The sequence below is a fragment of the Phyllostomus discolor genome, chromosome 9, assembly GCF_004126475.2.
Source record: "Phyllostomus discolor isolate MPI-MPIP mPhyDis1 chromosome 9, mPhyDis1.pri.v3, whole genome shotgun sequence".
In the NCBI taxonomy this organism is placed as follows: domain Eukaryota; kingdom Metazoa; phylum Chordata; class Mammalia; order Chiroptera; family Phyllostomidae; genus Phyllostomus; species Phyllostomus discolor.
In genome coordinates, this window is record NC_040911.2 from 37524822 (window position 1) to 37545916 (window position 21095).

General features: G+C 39.3%; 1 protein-coding gene across 1 annotated transcript in view; it reads right to left on the minus strand.

Moving 5' to 3' along the window:
• The window catches only part of LAMA3 (laminin subunit alpha 3), a 249647-nt gene extending 239626 nt beyond the window's left edge, over positions 1–10021 (minus strand). The window contains exon 1 of the mRNA XM_028523555.2: positions 9523–10021. Coding sequence (XP_028379356.1) covers positions 9523–9795 — 273 coding nt within the window. The 5' untranslated portion in view covers positions 9796–10021. The remainder of the gene's footprint in view (positions 1–9522) is intronic.
• Positions 10022–21095: the final 11074 nt, after the last annotated feature.

Sequence of the window (21095 nt, forward strand, 5' to 3'; positions counted from 1 at the left end):
ACTCAAAGAGATCTATACTAAAACACCTTATAATCAAACTGGGAAAAGACAAAGAGAAAATCTTGTAACAGCAAGACAGAAGCAATTCATTACACACACTGGTTCCTCAATAAGATTAACAGCCTATCATTGGAACCATGAAAGCCAGAGGCAGTAAGATGGCATTTATGTATGTATGTATTTATTTATTTTAACCCTTACCTGTGGGCATTTTGTCCATTGCTTTTAGAGAGAGGAAGGGAGAAAGATATTGATGCAACAGAGAAGCATCGATTGGTTGCCTCCCATATGCGTCCATACTGGGGATTGGTACCAGGATTGGGAATCATACACATCTAGACCAGGGGGTTGCACGCACCCACACCCAGACAGGGAATTGAACCCACAACCTAGGTATGTGCCCTGAGGGGGAATCAAACCAGCAACCCTTCAGTTATAGGACACACTCCAATCAACTGAGCCACGCTGGCCAGGGCAACAGATGACATTTAAAGTGCTCAAAGTAAAAAAAAAAAAAAAAAATCAGTCAAGAATTCTGTAAGTGGTAAGAATGAAATCTTAACCATTTGCAACACTATGGGTAGGCCTAGAGGGTATTATGCTAAGTAAAGTCAGTCAGTCAGAGAAAGACAATACCAAATGATTCCACTTACATGTGGATTCTAAAGAACAAACTAAACAAACAAAATTGAAACAGACTCATTTATACAAAGAACAGATCAACGGTTGGTAGAGGGAAGGAGGGCTAGGGCACTGGGTAAAAAAACTGAAGGGATTAAGAAGTACAACTAGGTAGTTACAAAATAGTCACAGGGATACAAAGCACAGCATAGAGAATATATTCAATAATGTTGTAATAGCTATGTATGGTCCGGGTTGCTCATGAAAATATCAGGGGAAACACTGTAAAGCATATGATTGTCTAACCACTATGCTGTATACCTGAAATGAGTACAAAATAATACTGATATAAACTATAATTGAAATTTTTTTAAAGGAATTCTACAAGTGGTAAAATTATCCTTCAAAAGTAAGGGAGAAATCAGAACATCCCCAAGGAAACAAAAGCTGCAGAAGTTTGTTGCTGGTAGACCTGATTTATAAGAAATGCTAAGGGCAGTCCTTCAAATTAAAATTAAAGGACACTAAACAGTAACTAAAGCCATGCAGGGAAATAAAGAACACTAGCAGGGCTAACCATTTAGATAAATATGAAAGCCAGCATTATTGTATTTTTCTACATGATTTAAAAGACAAATGCATAGAACAGTAATTATACTACATTTAGGATGTTAATTGTAATCGGCAGTGTAACCACTAAGAAAATAACTAAAGATATATAGAAAAGGAGATCAAAATGACACATTAGAAGAAAAAAATAAGTACAAAGGAAGATAGTACTAGAGGAATCGAGGGACCAAAATGATATAAGACAGAGAAAACAAATATCAAAATGACAGAAGTAAGCCCTTCTTTATCAATAAATGGATTAAACTTACCAATTAAAAGGCAGAGGTTGGAAGAATGGACTTTTAAAAATGATCCAAATATATGCTATCTGTAAGATATTCACTTTAGATCCAAAAACATAAATAAGTTGAAAGTGAAAGGATAAGAAACAATTTTCCAAGCAAACAGGAACAAAAGGAGAGCTGAGGTGGCTATACTAGTGTCAGACAAAACAGAGGGTCAGAAAGGGTATATACAGTTCAGACTTTAGAATTGAAATTGTTACAAGAGATAAAGATGGACATTACACATTGACAAAAGACCCAATTCATCAAGAAGATAGAGCAATTTAAATATAGCTGCACCAAACAAAGGAGCCTCAAGTATATGGGGAGAAGAATTTGAGAGAACTGAAGGAAGAAACAAATCTACAATGATAGTTGGAGATGTCAATACCCTACTTTGAGTAATGACAGTTTCTCAAAAACTTAAACATAAACTTACTGTATGATCTAGCAATTTGACTTGTAGTAGGAATCAACCCCAGAAAACTGAAAACCTATGTCCACACAAAGATTTGTTTGGGATTGTTCATAGCAGCATTGCATAGAATAGCCAAAACCTAGAAACAGTGCAGATGTCCATCGACTAGTGAATGGGTAAAGAAAATGAGGTAAAGCCATATAATGGAATACTATTTTCTACAATAAAAAGAAAGAAGCTACCAACTCATGCAACAATATGAACTTCAAAATCATTATGCTAAGTGAGAGAAATCAGACACAAAAGACCATATATGTTGTATCGTTCCACTTATATGAATTTCCAGAAGTGGCAAATCTTTAGAGACAGAAATCAGCCCAGTGAAGATGTATCCAGAGACTGATTGCACAGGCACAAGAGAGCTTTTGGGGCCAAAGATAACATGCTAAAATGAGATTCTAGTGTTAACTGCACTCTATAAATTTAGTGAAATTTATTGAATTTACACTTACAGTAGATGCATGTTTTGGTATTTAAATTATGCCTCAATAAAGCTATTTAAAATGGCTCACATGCTTTAATTTAGTTTTGGTAAAATAAAAAGATGTGAAGAAAACGTGTAGTTTTTCACATTCATAGGTACCCTAAAGATGCAAAACACACAGCTATCTTTCTGTAATAATTTAGGTACCAGTTTTTATAAGCAAAGGGCTGAAATCAATAATATTTTGTCCTCTCCTTTCCCTATGACTATATATTTCTTTTTCACAGATTAAATAATCCACACTCAATGTCACAGGTAATTCAGAACATGAAGTATTGGGTTGGTCAAAAAATATGTTTTTTTGTGTGTGGTTTTTTTCTGTAAAATGGCTCTAGTAGCACTTAGTTGTCCTTAACGTCATTGGAAACAATTTTGTTAGATTGTATTGTGACAGCTGCCATATCAGCATGCATTTTAAAAAAACTTATCAAAATTGGTAAATTTTTGTATAGTCATTTTAATATTGAAGATGGAAGAAAATAAGTGACATTTTCAGCATATTGTGCTTTATTATTTCAAGAAAGTTAAAAATGCACCCGAAACACACACAAAATAGATTTGTGCAATATATGGAGATGGTATTGTGACTGATCGAATGTGTCAAAAGAGGTTTGAAAAGTTTCATGCTGGAGATTTCTCGTTGGACAATGCTTCACAGTCAGGTAGACCAGCTGAAGTTGATAGCGATGAAATCAAGACATTAATGGAGAACAATTAGCATTATACCACACAGGAGATTGCCAAAATACTCAAAATATCCAAATCAATTAAGTTATTGGTGAAAATGAAAAATGTGTCTTCTATTTTATGGACAAATCTAAACAGACTTTTTGGCCAACCCAATAGAATCCTGTACTTCAAGAACTAAACATTGCCAGTTCCAGCTGTTCACCAGCAATCCTGAAAGGCCTTCAGCTCCAGTAGCCTGTGATTGGTTGAGGAACAAAGTGCAGAGATGCTGGGTGAATTTGGCTTTTCAAAGGAGAACATTTATGTCTGTCTACCTCAAATGATTTGTACATAAACATTCATTGCTAATCCTTGGCTAATGCCACAAACACAGAACAACTATTAGGAAAATTCTTTTTAACAAAGAATCCCTCATTCATCCTTAAATTGATGACTATAAGTCATTGGCTTGAAGTCGCAACATAACTCATCATTAATCATCACTACACATGCATCAGTGGACATAGTAAAACTCTCAGATTTCCCAGTCCTTATCCAAGATTTTCACATCACTTTCACAAAGGAAAAGGCCCATGCTGAAGTTAACAAATGGTTCTCTTTCACGATAGTTCTATAAACAGAACCGCAGTGAAGCTGAGTTTCCTGTTTATGGCGATTAGTCCAAGTTACACAAACAAGCAAGGGAGACTGCACTCTCACTCTTAGCCATAACTCATGTGTGTGTGCTTCTCCATCAGTATCGTTCAGGTTACATACACGTTCCCATGCACACAGCAAAGGGTAATTAAGGAACATGTAAAAGATGTGTTGAACTGTCAATGTACAAAATCAAGACCATTAATTTGGTAGATATGTGCATTTCATTCCTTGTGAGTATAGTGTTTGTGACAAGCAAAACAAAACAATAGATTATATTTTAGACACAGCCCTCCACTTATTTACAGCCTTAAACTGTACCTTCGTTCTACCAACTTTTGGGGGGGGGTATTTTTTAAAATATATTTTATTGATTATGCTGTTACAGTTCTCCCATTTTTTCCCTTTGCTCCCCCTGCCCTGAACCCCACTGCCACCAGCATTTTCCCACCTTAGTTCATGTCCATGGGTCAAACATATAAGTCCTTCAGCTTCTCCATTTCCCATTCTATTCTTAACCTCCTCTGTCTATTTTATACCTACAATTTATGCTTCTTATTTCCTATACCTTTTCCCCCATTCTTCCCCCATCCCCCTCTCTGCTGATAACCCTCCATGTAATCTCCATTTCTGTGAATCTGTTCCTGTTCTAGTTGTTTGCTTAGTTTGTTTTTGTTTTTGTAGGTTTGTTTGTGGATAGTTGTGAGTTTGTTATCATTTTACTGTTCATATTTTTGGTCATCTTCTTTTTCTTAGATAAGTCTCTTTAATGTTTCATATAATAAGGGCTTAGTGATGATGAACTCCTTTAACTTGACCTTATCTGGGAAGCACTTTGTCTGCCCCTCCATTCTAAATTATAGCTTTGCTGGATAGAGTAATCCTAGATGTAGGTCCTTGCCTTTCATGACTTTGAATACTTCTTTCCAGCCCCTTCTTATCTGCAAGGTTTCTTTTGAGAAATCAGCTGATGGTCTTATGGGAACTCCTTGGTAGGTAAAACCGTCTCCTTGTCTCTTAATGCTTTTAAGATTCTCTCCTTCTGTTTAATCTTGGGTAATGTAATTATGATGTGCCCTTGCTGTGTGTTTCCTTGGGTCCCACTTCTTTGGGGCTCTCTGAGCTTCTTGGACTTCCTGGAAGTCTATTTCCTTTGCCAGTTTGGGGAAGTTTTTCCCATTAGTTTTTCCCCATTATTTGTTCAAATAAGATTTTAATTTCTTGCTTTTCCTCTTCTCTTTCTGGCACCCCTATGCTTCAGATGTTGGAATGTTTAAAGTTGTCCTGGAGGTTTGTAAGCCTTTCCTCATTTTTTGAAATTCTTGTGTCTTCATTCTACTCTGGTTTAACTTTTATTTCTTCCTTCTGGTCCAAACTGTTGATTTGAGTCCTGGTTTCCTTCCTTCACTGTTGGTTCCCTGTATATTTTCCTTTATTTCACTTTGTGTAGCCTTCACTTCTTCCTCTATTCTGTGACCATACTCAACCATTTCTGTGAGGATCCTGATTACCAGTGTTTTTGAACTGTGTATCTGATAGGTTGGCTATCTCTTCGCCACTTAGTTATAATTTTTCTGGAGCTTTGATCTGTTCTTTCATTTGGGCCACACTTTTTTTTTTGTCTTAGTGCGCCTGTTACATAGTAAAGGGAAGTGCCTTGGGTATTCACCAGTGCAGGGAAACCTACTTCTCTGGGTTATGGCACTGTATATGGAGGAGGGGTCCGAGAGGGAGCAATGCCTCTTGCTCAGCTCTCAGCTGGCTTTTAGTCACTTCCCCATCTACCTACAAGCAAATTCGGGCTTTTCTGGTGCTGATTCCCAGGTAGGTGAATTTGTGTGCATTCTAGGACCCTGTGGGTCTCTCCTGTGAGGCTGGGAGTTTCTCCTGCTGCCTCAACCCCCACAGGTTTTTTCAGTCAGAGGTTTTGAGCCCTTATTTCCCCATGCTGGAACCCTGGTTGTGTGGTCTGTCTTGCTCCCCAGTTGTTCCTCCTGTTTATCAACACACAAATGTGGAACCACCCAGTCCCCTAGCGATCACCTTATTGCCAGTCCTCTCAGCCCAGCTGCCCGTCTCTGCTCCTCCTACCAGCCTGGATGAATGTTACTTCTTTAATTACTTGGTTGTCAGATTTCCATGTAGTTCAATTTTGTGGCAGTTCTGGTTATTTTTTGTTTTTAAGTTTGTTCTTGTACTTCTTTTGGTTGTTTGAGGAGGCAAAGTATATCTATGTATGCCTCCACGTTGGCTGGAACACATGTAAACCAGAAAGACAGGATCCCCAAATGAGAGAGCTCTCGAATGCCAAAAACTTAATGTCTGAGCAGTAACAGGTATATATAATCTCATTTCATGAATATTAAGTCCAGGGAAACCACAGAGAATATTTTTCACACAACGAACTATGTTCAGACTTTTAAAACAGCCTACCAGTTGACACATGCTACCTTTTAAGTATCAGCATTGTTACAGAGTATGGACCATAAACTGAGGTTTTATTGTAAGATATGATTTTATTCATTTTTTATATTTTTTGCAAAATCTTTCTGACCTGAAATTCTCAAGCCTAACTGGCCCCAAAGACTTATTTTTAGGAAGTTCAAAGAAATACAATTATTTTAGTTAACTCTTCTTCATTTCCCATCTTGAGCAGACGCAAGACTACCATCACTCAGGCACAGCCAACTGAATAATCATAATTGCTCTTCCCTTCTCCCACCCATCACCCACCACCCCTCACTTCTCTGAATGGCAGGTCTGTATAAGCAGCTGCCAAAACTGGCTATCACAGTGTCTAATAGTCTGGCCTCTGGAACTGGGCTTCCCCTTCTGGCCTCTGACACATTTTTCATTACACGAGAACCACTCACACCAACAATTGGCACCTTTTCCCATGCCCTCATCTCTGAAAGCAAAAAGCACTATTCAGCAGAGCTCTTGTTCATCTCTCATTTTCAGAGAAGCACAAAACTTAATTCCTGATGGCACTTTTTTCTACAAGATACACCCTGGCCTAGAACACTTCCTACTCTATCTAGGACTTTGAACCCAGTTTTAATGACCTATTCTGGAAATTCAATCAATAACAGGAAACATGACTTTTCTGGATCTCCAAAAACAATAGTATCAAACTATGAACACAATAAAAATACCAGTTGGGGGAAAAGGGATAGCCCATTCCTAGGCAGATCTGGAGGAGAGGAGTTGGTTGAAGTTTTCTTCAATTTCTCCCTTCTCCTTGCCTCTACTGTCCCCATAATTAAAACAGTTCTCTCCAAAGTTGGGTATGCCAGGTAACCCAGTGGGTGCAAGAAGTGAATATTGAGTTCTCTTTACACTTATCTTACTTAAAAATAAGAAATTTAATCTTACTAATATTTAATATACAGATTGCTTTGGGATCTTCACTCAGTCCACAAGTCGGCTGATCACAAGTCACCAATGGTCCTGAATGTCTGTCCAAGGGAAGAGGAGGGGTTTCACCACACTATCATCTGGCCACAATGCTCAAAGCTTACATGTGCCCAGTTAAGTATACATGGGGATTCTATTCTTCTGAATAGAATGGTTATGATCTTGTATTGAAATGGGGAGTGACTAAGAAAGTCTTTTGACTACACAGGCTGGTTATCTCATGGTAAATTACTTAAAGACCTTTTAAATTTAAAGATGATGCTTGTTTCACAAAAATTCTAAATTTGCTGACTTTTCTGGGATGACAAATGGCTGCCGGTAATATACTACCTGACAGATATTTACAAAACAATGGAGGCACTTGCTCTGTTCTGTCAAAAATCAAAGTTGCTTTAACAATGCATAAAAAAGCAAATACTGTTCTTTAAAATATGTATGCTTTGGAAAGAGCAGTTTTGAAAAATATATGTTTGGAAATGTTTCATCTTCTATTGCTAAAAATATGGAAATATTACTCTAAAGGTTCTCATAGTTGCACATTTTTTTAAAACATGGAAACAGAATTGTATAACATTCTAATATTTTCCAAAAGAGGATTTGCAGTGTGTTTTGAACCTATTGTTTGAAACATTAAAATACAATACCTTCCTACCAGGAAGTACTGAATGCCACTTGAAAAGCAAACATTTACTGGCCAAGTTTCTACTTTAAAAGATTTTAGAATAATTGAAGGATGGGGCAAAAATATGAGTACCATGATTTAGTGAAGTCAGATAGCATGAGACCTGTGCAGTCACACAGGGTCCCACTCTTAGAATGTCCCCTCACTTAATTTAATGCTCTATCACCATCTTGAAAGTCTTAATTTTTTAACAAGAGGTTTCACATTTTCATTCTACACCAGACTTCATAAACTATGTAGTTGATTCTGGGGCTCAGTCAAGGCAATTTTTCCATTTGAATCTACATATTTTTTGAGATATCTTTTCAGCTGTGACAATCACTAAATTCTAGTTTTAATATAAAACCACTTTGAATTGTTTCATAAGTGCTAAACTAAACGCATCAAAAATAATTACCGACATTGTTACTTTTGTATATTTGTATATTTATAGTTATACGCAATCACAGGTAATATATTCAGAGAAAGCAAAATTATTTTGGTCTTTTAATAAATAAAATGAAAAGTACTTTCATCGTTATTTTCCTTTTACATTTCTATATTTGTATGTTTAAAGTACACACAATATATTAATAAAGTAACACATGCGTGTAATTTATAAATAAATCAACATGCATCAGCATTGCATGTTTCAACAATTTGTCATTTATACAAGTGCAGAGTCAAAAGAGTTTCTAACACTCTCAATGATTATCTTTCACTTTTGGAGCCAAGCTCCAAAACTACTCCCTCTTCCGGCAACACTTTCCTATTTCTCAGCAATAATTCCGAGCAGCTGAAGAGAGCAAGTACGGCTTAGTGTAAAGCGCCTTTAGGAATTAGGACTAGGTTCAAATCCAGCTGCCCTGCTTTAGGATGTAGGCACGTTTCTTAACCTGCTCACCTGATCCAGTTCCCAGCGCTGTCGTTAGGATCTTGTGTAAAGACCTGGCACACCGTCATTAACAGGCTCATTAAGCACCACAATCTCCATCATTTACACCTGGCGTTAGCGGTGAGCGCCTCTTTGGACTCTGAGCACCCAATCTATCTATTTCAAGTCTTATTTGGTCTAATGACTCTCGGTGGTGACACCTTAGGCAGGGGGTGAAGTACATCTTCTCATTGACATCGGAGTGATACTACTGATAAAACCTAAAAGTTCCCTCTTAAAATATACCGTGCAAGCTAACTGCCACCAGCTTCTCGGAAGGAAGCAGGGGAGGTGAAGTGCCTTGAAAGAGGGACGCCAGTGAAGGCCAGGGGAACTCACGCCGAGCCTGGCTGACGAACGGAGTCCGATCTGGACAGCAGTTCACTGCATCCCTCGAGCGCAGCCTCGGACTTTCTCCTCAGCTCGCCCACACCTGACCTCGGCCTTCATCCACCTGGCGCGCTTTACCCATCCCCGCCTCGGGCAGCGCGTTGGCAGCGCTCCCAAAGGATCACTCGAGGGACCCCGCGCGCACCCCCAGGGTCGCCAGCCCGCGCGGGAGTTGAGGGAGCCCTTCCCGGTCGCCGGGGTTCACTAGCACCGGCGGGGAAAGGAGGGGCCGATTCCTTCGCCCCTTGTGGCTGACCGCGCGGGGAGGGAGCCCGTCCCCGGTTCCCCGCCGCCCCTCACCGTCTCCCCGGACTTCACCTGGATAGTGTGGCCTCCGCCCGGGGCGGTGGGCCCCCCTACCAACTTGCAGTAGAGTTCGGGCCGGGGCCGCGTGCCTCCGGGCTCTGGCTCCCCGCAGGTGGCGGTGGCCCAAATCCTCGCCGCCTCGGCCAGGTTAAAGTAGGGTGGGTGCAGGCTGAGCCCGGCCGCGGCCGAGAGTCCCCGAGCAGCCGCGCACACAGCGGGCAGCAGGAGCAGCAGCTGCGGGGCTGGCCGCGGTACCCAGCCCGGAGCCCGCGCGGCCGCTGCCATCCCGCTGCGCACGGCCCTCCCTCTCGGCTGCCCGCGGAGGGGCTGCGGGGGAAAAGGCTCCGCGGGCCAGACAGCACAGTCCTCCCGTGGACTCGCGAGCGCAGCCCTGGAGCCCGCGGCGCGGGGACAGCTTGTCTCCTGTGGAATCTGCAGCGGCGGGAACTGGCACCGCGGGATCAGGAACTGACAGCGCCCAGCCTCGGGCCAGCAGACGGCGTCTCTGCTAGCGCTCCGAGCGCTGCAAACTTCGCGGGCGGGGAAGGCGAAAGGCGTTCCCGGGCTCCCACCCCGTTGGCTCAAGCCGGGGCCCTGGACAGCCCCAACTTCCCATGGCCAAAACAAAATCAGGTATTTCTCCTTTCTAGGTACTCACGGCCTCAGGCCAGCAAGAAAAGCCAGCTCTGAACCTCTGACAAGGGAGAAGGAGGCTTGCGATGAGTTTGAATGAGACAATAGAGAAAGGGCCACTGCCTGAAGAACTTAAAAACATTGCTATTTCCCATACAAGCCTCAACTGACCGAAGACAAATCCTGTCAATTCTTAAACACCTTGCACCTGTGGCACTGCAGCCATACACCGAGTCTGGGAGCAAAGGAGCTCACTGGGAATTGTGAGTAGCAGAAGGAACACATTTAAGAGACAGCCAATAGTGGAAGTTGTAGTTCGCCAAACTGGACAGGCGCTCTGGAGGAAATCCTTTTAGATGCCCAATCTGCTAAAGTGTACAGATAAACTGGGAGATGTTAGAGTGAAATACTCCAGCTGTCAAGGTGACCTCAAGGTACAGGATACTCCCATAGGGGCTGAGGCGTGGTCTCCAACGCAGGAACACCTCACAGAAACACAGCCCCCGCAGGCAGGCCTTCTTGAAGAAATGCGAGGAGGGTGTCATAGCTGTGGGCGGTATGAGCAGAAGTGCCCCTCCAGGGAACAGGACTGGAGGTTTGAAGCATGGAGCAAAACACCAAAAGAGGAAGCCATAAACACTGATATATTGACGGCCTAAGAGATAAAAGTGTTTAAATAAAAAAGCACCTTAACTAAACAAAAAAAATGGAAAATAGATGACAGAGGAGGTAATGTATAGCATTAAAAGACATAGGATTAATGACTTTAATATATAATCTGCTTTTACAAAACAATTAGGAAAAGCTGAACACTCATGGCTCAAAAACCTAACACAATTCACAGAAAATAAGTTTTAAGATAATAAACACAAGAAAAAATATTCGACCTTTCTGGAAATTGAAATGCAAGCAAAGCACCAATGAGATTCATCTTTCACCTTTCAAACTACCAAAGATGTTTTTAAATAAAAACTAAAGTTGAAGAGAAGTCAGTGAATCAAGTATCACACCCTTGGTAGAAGTGAAAACCTTGTAACCTCTCAGGAAGGTGATTTTCGCAGTGCTTACCAAATGACTGCAGTGCACATCTGTTTTGCCCTAACAATTCCACTTCAGAGATTTACATATCATACAGGAAATAATTCAGGGAGTTTGCAAAGATTTAATGGCAATTAGTTATCAGAGCTATTTATAATTTTTTTAAGTTTAAAAGAATATAAATGTCCAATAATAAGAGGTAATTAAATATAAATTGTGGCATATTGACATAGAGAAATATTATGGAGTCATTAAAGTGATCTCATAGAAGTATATACTTCTATAATATCATATAAGTCTACATAGAAATTATGTACTTCCCTAAGATGTTCACAATATTTTAACATAAAAAGGATATAAAGTCATATATGTACAAAAATTAATTGCATTTCTAAAAACTAGCAATAAATGATCCAAAAAGTGAAATTAAGAGTAATTCCATTTACAAAGAATAAAAAAGGACAAAATTCTTAGGAATAAATTTAACAAAACAAGTGCAAGACTTGTACAATGAAAACTATAAAACATTTTTTAAAGTTAATTAAAGGAAGATTAAAACAAGTGGAAAGACATGCTATATTCATGGATTGGGAGATAATAGTTTAGATGGCAATATTCCCAAAAGCAACCTACATATTCAACACAATTCTTATGAAATTTTTTTTCCAGAAATTGATAAGCTGATTCTAAAATTTATGTGGAACTGCAGAGGACCCAGAATAGCCAAAACAATCGTAACAGAAAAAGAACAAAATTGGAAGATTTGCACTTTCTGATTTCAAAGCTTAATACAAACCTACAGTAATCAAGACAGTATGGTACTGGCATAAGAATAAACATACAGTTCACTGAAATAGTTTTGGAAGTTCATAAATAACCCCTTACATAAATGGTCACTTCATTTTGACCACTTTGAATATTGCCAAGAAATGGTGCTGGGACAACTGGCTATCCACATGCAAAAGAATCAAGCTGGATGCCTACCTCATACCATATATAAAAATTAACTCACAGTGTATTAAAGATCTAAATGTAACCACTAACACTATGAAAGTGTTAGTTAAAAACATAGCAGTAAATCTTTCTGTCATTGATATAGGCAGTGCTTTCTTACATATGAAATCAAAGGCATACAAAAGAAAAAAATAAAAATAAATTGAACCTCATTAAATTTGAAAACTTTTATGCTTCAAAGAACACCATAAAAATAAAATGAAAAGACGACCCAAAGAAAATATTTTCAAATCATATACTGATAAGAGACTCAAATTCAGATTTAACTCAATCATAAAAAATAATTAAATGATGGACAAGGAATTTTAATAGACATTTCTTCAGAGGAGATATAAAAGTGGCCAATAAGCACATAGAAAGATGGTCAATGTCATTAGTCATTAGGAAGATGCAAATCAACACCACAATGAGATGTTACTTCACACTGATTTTAGGGTGACTATAATCTAAAAGATAATAAGTGTTGGTGGGGATGTGGAGGAATGGGAATGCTTATACATTGCTGGCAGAAATGAACATAATGCAGACACTTTGAGAAATAATTCAGTTCCTCAAAAACTTAAACATAATGTTACCATGTCTTCTTCAATAAATGCCTCTATTTTTCATATTACATAGCTGGATACATTCTGGACAGGCCTTGTCTATATTAAATATAAAAAGTATATGTGAATATGTGTATGAGTGCATGCATGCACAAGCACAGAGAGAGAGAGTGTATGTGTGTGTGTGTGTGTGTGTGTGTGTGAAAGCAGACTCATGGAGATTTTGAAAGTTATCCAATAGGATGGTCAAGAGTGGATATATGGGATGGAGAAAAGAAAATTTTGTTTATTTTTTTTTTGCTTGTCTGTATATTTTTAACTTTTCCAATAATGAAACTGCATTGCTTTGCCCTATAGGAACTTTTATACTTGAATAAATCAACTGAATGAATACCCAGGACTATCTGGACTAGTCCTGCCTGAGGTAGTATGGTCCTATCTAACTTGACAAAAGAAGACTGTGAGAAAACAAAAAAGATAGATTTATATATTTTTTATAAAGTCCTTCCAGATACAAGATTATTTGAAGGAAAATATTCAACAAAGAGCTAAGATTCCAAAATTATTTTATTAATATGCAAATGTGAAAGCAAAGCCTAAATTAAAGAAACTATTCCGTACCTAGCCCGTAACTTTTCCACAATATCAGACCATTTTACTGAGTGTCCTGATATCAGAATTGTCAGCAGCAAAACCATCCACCTGTGGATTCAAATCAAAGCATCTTCCTCAAGAACTTTTATTTTGCTCCAAAAGCAACAATTAGCAGCATGACATACAAATTTACTATCTTGTAAATGACCATATTTTTCTTTGATATGTTTTATTACATTCCATAGTCAGAAAATGTGCGATATCACTGACTCACATAGTCTTTGCATTTCAAAAGCTAACTTTGTGATGCCAAGGTGCGATAAGTGTGTTTGCCCACCGAGAGCAGCTTTAAAGATGGTCAAATAAAAGCTAACTATGTAAAGTTAATATGTGCTAGTAAAGTTCTCTCTCTAAAGATTATGTATCCAAAACAAACATCCTGAGGTTACCTACCAGCCACAATCCTAGATATCAGAGATATAATGAGAATAATGATACTTTGCTTGGGGGCAGGGAGAAATGCCTCTCTTAAGTTTTAACGAAGAAATGTATGAGCAGGTGCTTTTAAACATTAAAACACTTGTATTTTAAAGGCAAGATGGGCTCTTGTGTCTTCATGGGGAAAGATGATGCTTGGAGAAATAAATGACTTGTGCTTGTTTTAAGAAAAATAGGAATAATTAAGGACCAAGGACTTCTGACATTCTTCTAGAAAGACTCTACAGGACAGAGGGAAAAGCTACCCCTGGGTTTAGGCCCGTCTGAGGGGTGAAAGTGGCAGAAGTGCCCCAAGCACAAGAGCAGCTCTTGGTTTGTTTAGCCCTAGAGGAGATGGGTGCGACAGACATGCATAGTTGGCTATAAACAAACCCCAAACTAACACAAGTGAATTTGGGGTTTGGCCGGCCTCCCAATACTTTAGAAGTGATTCATGCATAGTTATGTCCTTCAGATTTCAAGATGGAAATGCAACTTGCCATGCTATTGTTGAAAAGAATTTCTCTGGAGTTCAGAACCTAGACATGCAAGGGCGATAAACTCCCTGTGTCACTTAAAGGAGCACAAGCCATGAGTATGTTAGTCCAATCACTGTACTAAAGGAACATTATTGAGTTTGATCATTATTAAGTCAAAACATGGATTGTCTCCTTCTGCTTCCGTTCTCCCCCCTCTCCAATATGGCAGCTTTTTCTCTGTTCTCCCATGCCCTCCTAGGAATATGAACTGTCGTCATAAACCCTGGGTCCTGCTTATCATTATTCTTTTTTACATTTTTTAATTCATTATCTCTTCTCGGCCTTTTGCCTAAGATCATGTGTAATTCTTTTATTTATTGATTTTAGATGGAGGAGGAAAAGAGAGTGAGAGCATTGATTTGTTATTCCCCTCATTTATGAATTCACTGGTGAATTCATTGGTTGATTCTTGTATTGCCCTGACTAGGAATACGGCCCACCAATTTGGCATTTTGGGATTGTGTTCTAATCAATTGAGCTCCTGGGCCAGGGATTAGTATTATTCTTAGAATTGTATTGCTCAGTACAACAACTTACCATTAGCTTGGTTTCATTTGAGACAGGTTGTGATTTTCCTCTTGTGATTTTCCTCTTTCACCGCCACTTCATAGAGAAAACAATGACAATGATGTCATTCTAGGCCAATAACAGTATGTGGATCACCAACAGCAATGAAAAGAATACACACAAAACGGAAACACAAAAGGTGCTTCTACTTCTTGGAATACCACACTCCTGGTGGGGCCTCCCCTTGAACACCAGAGGGAACTAGAAAATGAGTATAGTTCTGTCACCCAACTGGTTAGTTTCATTGCAAACACTAAGGTCAAGAGCATCTTTTGGAACCCAAACATTCTATCATATACTTTTATATACTTACGTCACTCTTCTCCCATGACCTTTACTTTGAATGAATTTCACAAAATATATTTGCTAACAAATGCTTTCCATATTATCAAAGATCTATATAGCTGCTAATATAAGCTTTTTATTAGCATGAGTTAATGAGTGTAACCATGCTGAGTTTAAATCATTCCAAGTCCAAAGTGAGGAAAGTGTGCTTCCTTTAGTCTGTGTTGCCATACTCTAAAGGCAGAGTTTTTATTAGTCACTTTGAAAACTGAGATTTGCCCCTAGATCTCCCTGAACCTCTTCAATAGGAAAATACAAATTTAATACCACCCACTTTTATTTATAGATAAGAAGTCAAGGTTAAGGGCTAGCCCAAGTCCTCATTACCATGACATGGTATCCAGAATCCAGAACCCAGGTGTGTGCCTGCCTGGCATTACAGCACAACTCACCCCACTCCCTGTCAGTGTGGCTCCAGGCCCCCTGCTCCATGCCCCTAGATCTAAGGGCTCCTTGGAAAGTAGTGATGCTCCTTTGGCACATGGCCTGTGTCTTGGTTCAATTTCTTGAACCAAGCTCAGAATCCTCAGTGTTGGCCAAACCAGAGTGGAATTCTCAGTAGCCAGAGTTTCTGCTCATGGAAGGCAGATTCCATCTTTGGTTGGAACTCTGACACTGGTACTTCCCATTACAGCACTCCCTGGTAGTTCTGCCAAAGACCCTATGAAGAATTTGCATTCCAATTGCATGAATTTCCCCTCCAACTCTTGCTTCACACACCCCAGTTTGGCCTTTATGTGAAATATGTAGTTGGGCAGAGCAGGTAATTTGATATATTTGTTAACAAGAACGATTCTTTTTTTCTACTCCAGGTATGTGTTACTACAAGCAGTAGTACTAGAATAAAAGAAAGCCTACACCTCTAATAGTACCTTTTCTTTACAATGAAATTATTACCATCAGCCCAGAGATAATTCTGAAAGGTAAGTGGGTAAAGACCATTATTCTCATTTTGTGGATGAGTAAAAATAAAGCATAAATAGCCCTGGCTGGTGTGGCTCAGTGGATTGAGTGCCAGCCTGAGAACCAAAGGGTTGCCAACTGGATTCTCAATCTAGAGCACATACTTGGGTTGCAAGCCAGGTCCCCAGTAGGGGGCGCATGAGAGGCAATCACAAGTTCATGTTTCTCTCCCTTTCTTTCCCCCTCCCTTCACCTCTCTAAAAATAAATAAATAAAATCTTTAAAAAAAGAAATTAAATTATCTTGCTCAGGCCTAGTGGGGATTTAAGAAATGGAGATTTCATTCTCTTGACATGAAGGTTATTCATTTATCTGGCAGAGATTTTGAGTGAAAATTAGAAAGCAGACTCTAAAATATTTTCTTGCATCATTTTCAGATGTTCTCCCTTTTGGTCACCCCCAAGTTTATAGATTTGAATCCTGTGACCACAGGATTATCTCAATGACCACAAGAGTTATCACTACTGGCAGCAATAAAACATGTCACTAGCTAGTGTTCAGTCACACTACCATTTGTTCCTATGTCCAAAATATATCACTTCAGAGACATGTGTTTTGGTAAGAATTTGCCCAGGAGGCCCAGTAAAGGGCTATTTCACAATAAAGGAGAGAAACTCTTGAAGAGAGAAGCTGGCTCAAGAATTTCTTTTTTCTTTGCATCCTTTACAATTTCAACAAAAGTGCCTTATGCAAAGCAGTGGGTTGGTAATTACTTGAAAAATTCAGATTGAGCTCTGAGCATAGGCCTAATAATTTTTAAAATATAATCACTGTAATCTCTCATCCCTTAATGCTCTTTAATAACCCTCTTAATGCTGAGTAGTTTACAGAATAAATGGGGGGTGCTAAAGTCAATGCCTTCTTCTTAAGAAAGGTTGGGTAGATTCAGCTTGCTCATTTCTGGGCATATTTACACTAGAGTTATAGAGCACCTGCTTGTATTTGTGGGACCAACCAGTTACATCCTTATCTCATACAGTGTGCTTTTCATAGAAGTAAATTCTGAAGAGGATTCTGAGCGTGGCTGGTTAGACAGCAAGGCCCTATAAAATAACCGGAAAATACGAGTAAACCACGGGCATAGTCCTGGGGGTGTGGGAGGAGATGAGAGAGGGAGAGAGTCAATTGTATGAAAATAATATGAAGACATGAGGAAAAGAAATACCAAAGAGTCATAAGGACTATCAACATAATTTGGTCTTATGTGATAGCAAAGACTAGCTGCCTACCAAGGATTGATGCTCCCCTTGCATAGTGTTTAGTTGCTCTGGGAAGTGTCTGCCTGCCTGAGGAATATATTTTCTACCCTACTTGCATTTAAGTGGGGTCATGTGATTGCTTTTGAGCCAATAAAAAGTGAGGAATAGTAGTCATTAAAAACCTTTTGTGTGATGCTTCGTGCTCTCTCTTGTCTTGCCTGGAGGAAAAGGGCTCCAAGGCCTGAGGAGATGGAGATCCACAGGACAGAAGGAGCCTGGGTTGCATATGGAAGGCTGGCCCACACACACCTGCACTAGACTATTACTTGAATGAGAAATAAACTTTCATTGAGTTAAGCCACCTTTATTTGGGGGATTAGCTGTTAAAGTTGTTGGTGTTAAACTTAACTAGCACATCTGATTGAACTATTATTATTACACTATTTTTACATGTATGGGAGCAGAAAGAAGACCCTAATAATGAAGTGTTCAATGGTAAATAAGAAGATAACCAAGACCCTAAAACTAAGCTATCATGTGGTCATAAATCTTGACAAACCTCCAGTTTTCTCATCTCACAATCTAGGTAGGCTTATTGTTATACTTTTAAATTATGTCAGGGGGACTTCTGGTCACAATAGCAGGAAAGGTAAACACAGCTCACCTCCTCACACACCCACATCAAAATTACAACTAAAGTATAGAACAACTGTCATTCTGAACCGTGAACATCAGAAACTGAGCTGAAGGAAAGTCTGACAACTTTTATTATGGAATAAAAGAAACCACATCCATCAAGACTGGTAGAAGTGGTGGGGACATGGAATGGGCTGGTCCCACATCCATGTGTGATGAATGAAAATTTGTGAGAGGTATCTCAGGAGTGAAAAGTCCCAGCCCCACATCAGGACTCTCAGCCCAAGGTACTAGTGGCAGCAAAATAAGCCCCCATAACTTCTGGCTGCCAAAGCCAGCAGGGATTGAGTTGGTGAGAGAAACTGCTGGAGCCCCAAGCCTTCCTCTTAAAGAACCAGCACATGGACTTACTCAGATTCACTCCCTCTGAGCTCCAGCACTGGGGTAGCAGCTTGAAAGGTATAGTGGCATATGGGAAGAAATTGAAGTGTCTGGCATCAAGGTAAGAACTGGGGAACAGTTATTTCCCAGACAAAAAGGTGAGCAGAATCCTCCCATTGACCTGTCAACATCAATCAAAGCTCAACTACAAGAAGAGGGTATGCTCAGCCCACACAAAGGATGTACCTCGAGTACCCAGCTTGGGTGAAATGGGAGGTTGTGCCACTGGACCCTACAGGACACCTACTACATGAGGCCACACTATCAAGACATGGAGTCATAGCAGCTCTATCTAATACATAGACACAAACACAGGGAGGCTTCCAAAATGAGGAGACCAAATATTCTCCAAATGAAAGAACAGATCAAACCTCAGAAAAAGAACAAAACAAAATGGAAATAAGCAATCTATCAGATACAGAGTTTAAAACACTGGTTATAAGGGGCTCAAGGAATTTAGTGAGGACCTCAACAGCATTAAAAGATCCAGTCAGGCCTGGGGTGGTATGGTTCAGTAGATTGAGTTCCAGCCTGTGAATCAAAGGGTCACTGGTTCAAATCCCAATCAGCACATATGCCTGGGTTGTGGGCCAGTTCCCTGTAGGGGGCATGTAAGAAGCAATTACACATAATGTTTCTCTCCCTTTCTTTCTCCCTCCCTTCCCCTGTCTCTAAAAATAAATTAAAAAAAAAAATAAAAATCCAGTCAGAAACAAAGGATACACTAATAGAAATAAAGAACAATTTACAGGGAAACAATAGTGGAGTGGATAAAGCTGAAATCATATCAATGATCTGGAACATCAGAAAGCAAAAAACAATCAATCAGAGCAACAAGGAAAAAAAGAAACCAAAAAAATGAAGATAGCGTAAGCAACCTGTGGGAAAATTTCAAGAGGTCCAACATTCACATCATAGGGTGCTAGAAGGAGAAGAAAAAGAGTGAGAAATTGGAAATCTATTTGAAAAAATAGTGGAAGAAAACTTCCTTAATTTGGTGAAGGAAATAGACATCCAAGTCCAGGAAGCACAGAGAGTCCTAAACAAGGTGGATGCAAAGAGACCCACTCCAAGACACATCATAATTAAAATGCCAAAGGTTAAAGGTAAAGAAAGAAGCTTAAAAGCAGCAGAAGAAAAGAAGTTACTTGCCTACAGGGGAGTTTCCATAAAACTGTCTGCTCAAAAGAAACTTTGCAGGCTAGAAGGGATTAGCAAGAAATATGAATATTTCATGAAAAGCAGGGACATACAGCCAAGGTTGCTCTACCAGCAAAGATATCATTTAGAATCAAAGTGCAGATAAAGAGCTTCCCCAAAAACAAAAATTTAAAGGAGTTCATTATCATCAAACCATTATTATATGAAATGTTAAAGGGACTTATTTAAGAAAAATAAGATCAAAACTATGAACAATAAAATGGCAATAAATATATATCTATCAACAACTGTATCTAAAAAAAAATCTAAGCAAACAAGAAGAACAGAGACAGAATTATGGACACAGAGAGTGTTTGGTGGTTGCCAGATAGGAATGGGGTGTGGGGGAATGGGTGAAAAAGTGAGGATATTCAGAAGTACAAATGGGTAGTTACAGAATAGCCATGGGATATAAAGTACAGTTTAGGAAATGGAGTAGCCAAAGAACTTATACACATGACCCATAGACATGAACAATGAATGGTGTGGGGACTGCCTGAGGGAATGGGGATTGCTGGGTGGAGAAAGGCAAGGGCGGGGGGAATTGGGACAACTGTAATAGCATAATCAATAAAATATCATTTAAAAATAAAATAAGTTACTTTGGAATATTGAACTGGGTTTACTTGGATTTATCTTGAGTAATAACATTAGACACCTGTTTCGTTCAACTCTTGGCCTGCTGTTTGCACTTTTTTTGTACTTAGTATGCCTCAAAGTATTTTCCTATTGACTTTGAAGGACAAAGTTCTTTTAGCTATTGCCATTTGTGTGGTCCAGTAAATAAAATAATATTAGATCTAGTACCTTGAAACTACCCATTATTAAAGAAACCTTTTAAGCCCTGGCTGGTGTAGCTCAGTGGATTGAGCACGGGCTGCGAACCAAAGTGTCTCAGGTTCGATTCCCAGCCAGGGTACATGCCTGGGTTGCAGGCCATGGCCCCCAGTAACCGCACATTGATGTTTCTCTCTCTCTCTCTCCCTCCCTTCCCTCTCTAAAAATAAATAAATAAAAATCTTTAAAAAAAAGAAATCTTTTAAAACTATTCATTAGTCAAAAAACTATGTAAATAGGTATTATTTTTTTTGAAATCCCACTGACTATACACCCTTAATTCCCTTTCTCAAAAAAAATAGATCTTCCACTTAGGATATAACTCATATTCAAAATATATGCAGTAGAACTGGACCAACCATGCCCCCCTCCTTGGGCAATCCATTTCCATCAGTGACAACACCAACCTGTCCAGTATCCCAGAGATAAGATTTCTGTGAAAGTAGCATACACCTGATTGACAGGTACTTGACAATCATTAATCACCTTACCCTTTCCTTTTTTTCTATCAGACTCGAAAAAAGTGGATTTCTCATCAACTGTTTTTTTCCATTTAA